This window comes from Malus domestica, chromosome 13 (genome assembly GCF_042453785.1).
Source record: "Malus domestica chromosome 13, GDT2T_hap1".
Lineage (NCBI taxonomy): Eukaryota > Viridiplantae > Streptophyta > Magnoliopsida > Rosales > Rosaceae > Malus > Malus domestica.
Window position 1 is genome coordinate 15,120,481 of NC_091673.1, and position 3,188 is coordinate 15,123,668.

General features: G+C 47.1%; 1 protein-coding gene across 1 annotated transcript; it reads right to left on the minus strand.

The window, feature by feature from the left end:
• Window positions 1-2,396: 2,396 nt before the first annotated feature.
• Window positions 2,397-2,954, minus strand: LOC139190813 (uncharacterized). Its single transcript, XM_070811300.1, has one exon. It carries the CDS (start codon window positions 2,952-2,954, stop codon window positions 2,397-2,399), a length of 558 nt encoding a protein of 185 aa, XP_070667401.1.
• Between the last annotated feature and the right edge of the window lie 234 nt (window positions 2,955-3,188).

Here is a 3,188-nt window from a genome sequence, read left to right on the forward strand (position 1 = left end):
TTATTTGGCACATTCAACTTCCAAATTTGCTTCCATACTTGATTGTTCTTCTGTCGATCACTAGGGGCTCCTCGACCTTTTCTACCTAAGGCACCGTTCTCCATAAGGTCCACCGCCACCCCATACCCGGATCGGACCGAGTATTCCCCGTTCACATTATAGTGCCAGACTAATCTGTCAAGGCCACCATTCCTGCTTAAGGGAATACTTAAAATTGGAGCCACATCATCTCGGTTGAAACCCTCCATAACCGCGTCAACCTTCCAAGAATTAATGACTGGGTCAATGAGGTCGCACACCCTGTTACCCAAGAGATTCTCCCGAGGTCGGACTTTAAAAGTAGAAGGTTTAGGGAACCAAGGGTCATCCCTAATGTTAATCTGAGTACCGTTACCCACCCTCCATCTCAGACCCCTTCACAGAACATTGCAAGCTTCGAAAATTCCTTTCCAACCCCAAGAAGTATTCCTCCCCTTACCGGCTACCATAAGGCTTTTACCTGGGAAATATTTGTCCCTAAGGATCGTCGCAAGCAGGGACAAAGGGTTCTGAATCATGCGCCAGCCGATCTTGGCAAGGAAGGCGAGGTTGGAACATTGGATGTCTCTGAAGCCCAGCCCACCTGACCGTTTTTGCTTCTTTAGGCGGTCCCATGAGAGCCAATGAATTCCTTTTCGTTGGTCACTGCCCCTCCACCAAAAATTACGGATAGCTTTCTCAATGTCTCTGCACACCCCAATAGGAAGCTTAAAGCAGCTCATAGCGTGATTCGGCATAGCCATGGCCACCGCCTTAACCAGAGTTTCCTTCCCTGCTTGGGATAGATATTGTTCGGCCCAGCCGGTCATACGAGACTTAAGCCTATCCCTAACCTCCTCGAAAACCACTTTCTTTGAATGCCCAAAATCGGCCTGCAACCCAAGATACTTCCCGAATCCAGCCTTGCATTGAATGCCCATGGTCTTTCCAATTTCCAATCTGGTACGGTTCAGAATCTTAGATCCAAAAAAGATGGAGCTCTTTGCCAGATTAAGCTCCTGCCCAGACCCCCTGGCATAAGTCTTCAGTATATTCAAAATTCCTAGTGCTTCCTCAGCCGTGGCTTTGCCAAACAGAACGGAGTCGTCCGCGAAGAACAGATGGGTGATCGGGTTTCCAGCTGGCGAGACTCTGTAACCGTTAATTGCACCCCTTTCCAGTCCATTTCTAATCAACACAGACAGACCTTCAGTACATAAAAGAAATAGATAGGGAGATAGAGGGTCACCTTGCCTTAAACCCCTCTCAGGCATAATAAACCCAATCGGGGTTCCATTTATGATAATACTGACGGAAGTTGAAGATATACATTCCTTTATCCGGCTGCAAAATAGAGGTGCAAACCCCAACTTAGCCATTATAGAGAGCAAAAAATTCCACTCCACACGGTCGTATGCCTTGGCCATGTCCAGCTTAATTGCCATCCCGGACTGGTCATCATTCTTTTGATGGAGAAGCGAATGAAGGATCTCGTGCACAACCAGGATGTTATCTTGAATTTGCTTTCCAGCAACGAAGGCAGATTGGTTCTCGCTGATCACTTTAGGCATCACCAATTTCAATCTGTTCGTGAGGACCTTGGCAAGAATCTTGTAGATCACATTGCAGAGGTCAATTGGCCGGTATTGCGTCATGTTCTTCGGACACTTAACCCTTGGAATAAGCACTATGTTGGTATGGTTGAGTTTCCGTAGTAGCTTACCCGAATGCCAGAACGCTTTAATTATCCTGATAACATCCTCCCCCACAATGTCCCAATGGTCCTGGTAGAAACACCCAGAGAAACCATCCGGTGCGGGGGCTCTAGTCGGCGGTATTTGAAAAACCGCCGCAATAATTTCTTCCTCAGTGACCGGAGCAGTTAGGGCCAAGTTGTTATCGATAGTCACCCGTGATTCCAGGCCGTTGTCAGGGACCTCAAAATGGTCAGGCCTACCAGAACGAAATAAATCCGAGAAATAGGAAGTCACAATCGAGCTTATCACAGGCTCGTTCTCCTGCCATACCCCATTCGCGTCCATTAGCCCCCGAATTTGGTTGGATCTCCGTCTTCTCATTGTTTGTGCGTGGAAGAATTTAGTATTCTTGTCACCCTCTTTGAGCCATTGGTTCCTAGACTTCGTCCTCCAGTAGGTCTCCTCGTTTTTGTGGGCCGACCTAAGTTCCCTCTCCAACAGCTTAACTTCATTCGTAGCAAAGATACCAGAGCTGTACGCTACTCTGATTTCCTCTTTCAGATGATCAATGGATTTCTTAGAATTTCTCCCCCTCCCTCTGTACCATTCCTTGAGAGTTCTCGGGAGTTTTTTCATCTTTTCACAAAACCGGAACGCGTGTGATCCCTCGGTTCTAAACCATCATTCCCCTGCAACCAAGTCCCGACACTTATTCAATTTGCTCCACCAGCCATCGAAAGAGAATTTCCTGCCTGTCCACGCCTTAGTTTTCTCAGTAGACAGGAGGAGTAACGCATGATCAGAACCTTCCAATATAACGTGCCTGATAGTGGTATCAGGGTAGAGATCATGCCACCACGAGGTAGCCAGACCACGGTCCAGCCGAAGTTGAATAGGCCTAGCCTCCTGGTTGTTTCGCCATGTAAACGGGTATCCTTCATATCCAAGGTCCACGAGCTCATTCTGAGCCACAAAGTCCCTGAAATCCCGCATGCTAAAAGCCTTTCTCATGTTTCCACCTTCTTTTTCCTCGTTGCTCAGAATGTCGTTAAAATCCCCAATGAGAAGGCATTTTTCCCTATCTTTCTCGAGCCTTCTACTCAGTTGCATCCACTGGCTTCTCCGTTTCTTCTCATTAGTGCTAGCATAGATGCCAAAAAGTCTCCATTTACATTTGTTACTCTCATCCCACAGTTTAACTTCAATCACAAATTCATCGGATTTTACCGCAACCACCATAGCAGCATCGCTCCAAAGAACGCATTGCCCTCATCCGATGCCGTTCGGTTCCACAGCATGCAAATAATCTAAACCCAAACTCTTTCTTAAATAACCATAGCGACTACTGTTGTTCTTTGTTTCCAGTAGGATCACTATGTCAAGGGTGTGGAGTCGATTCTGCTCCAATAGGTTGTCAACTGTCAGGTCACCCTCGATACCCTGACAGTTCCAAGTGATTAGCTTCATGGGGAC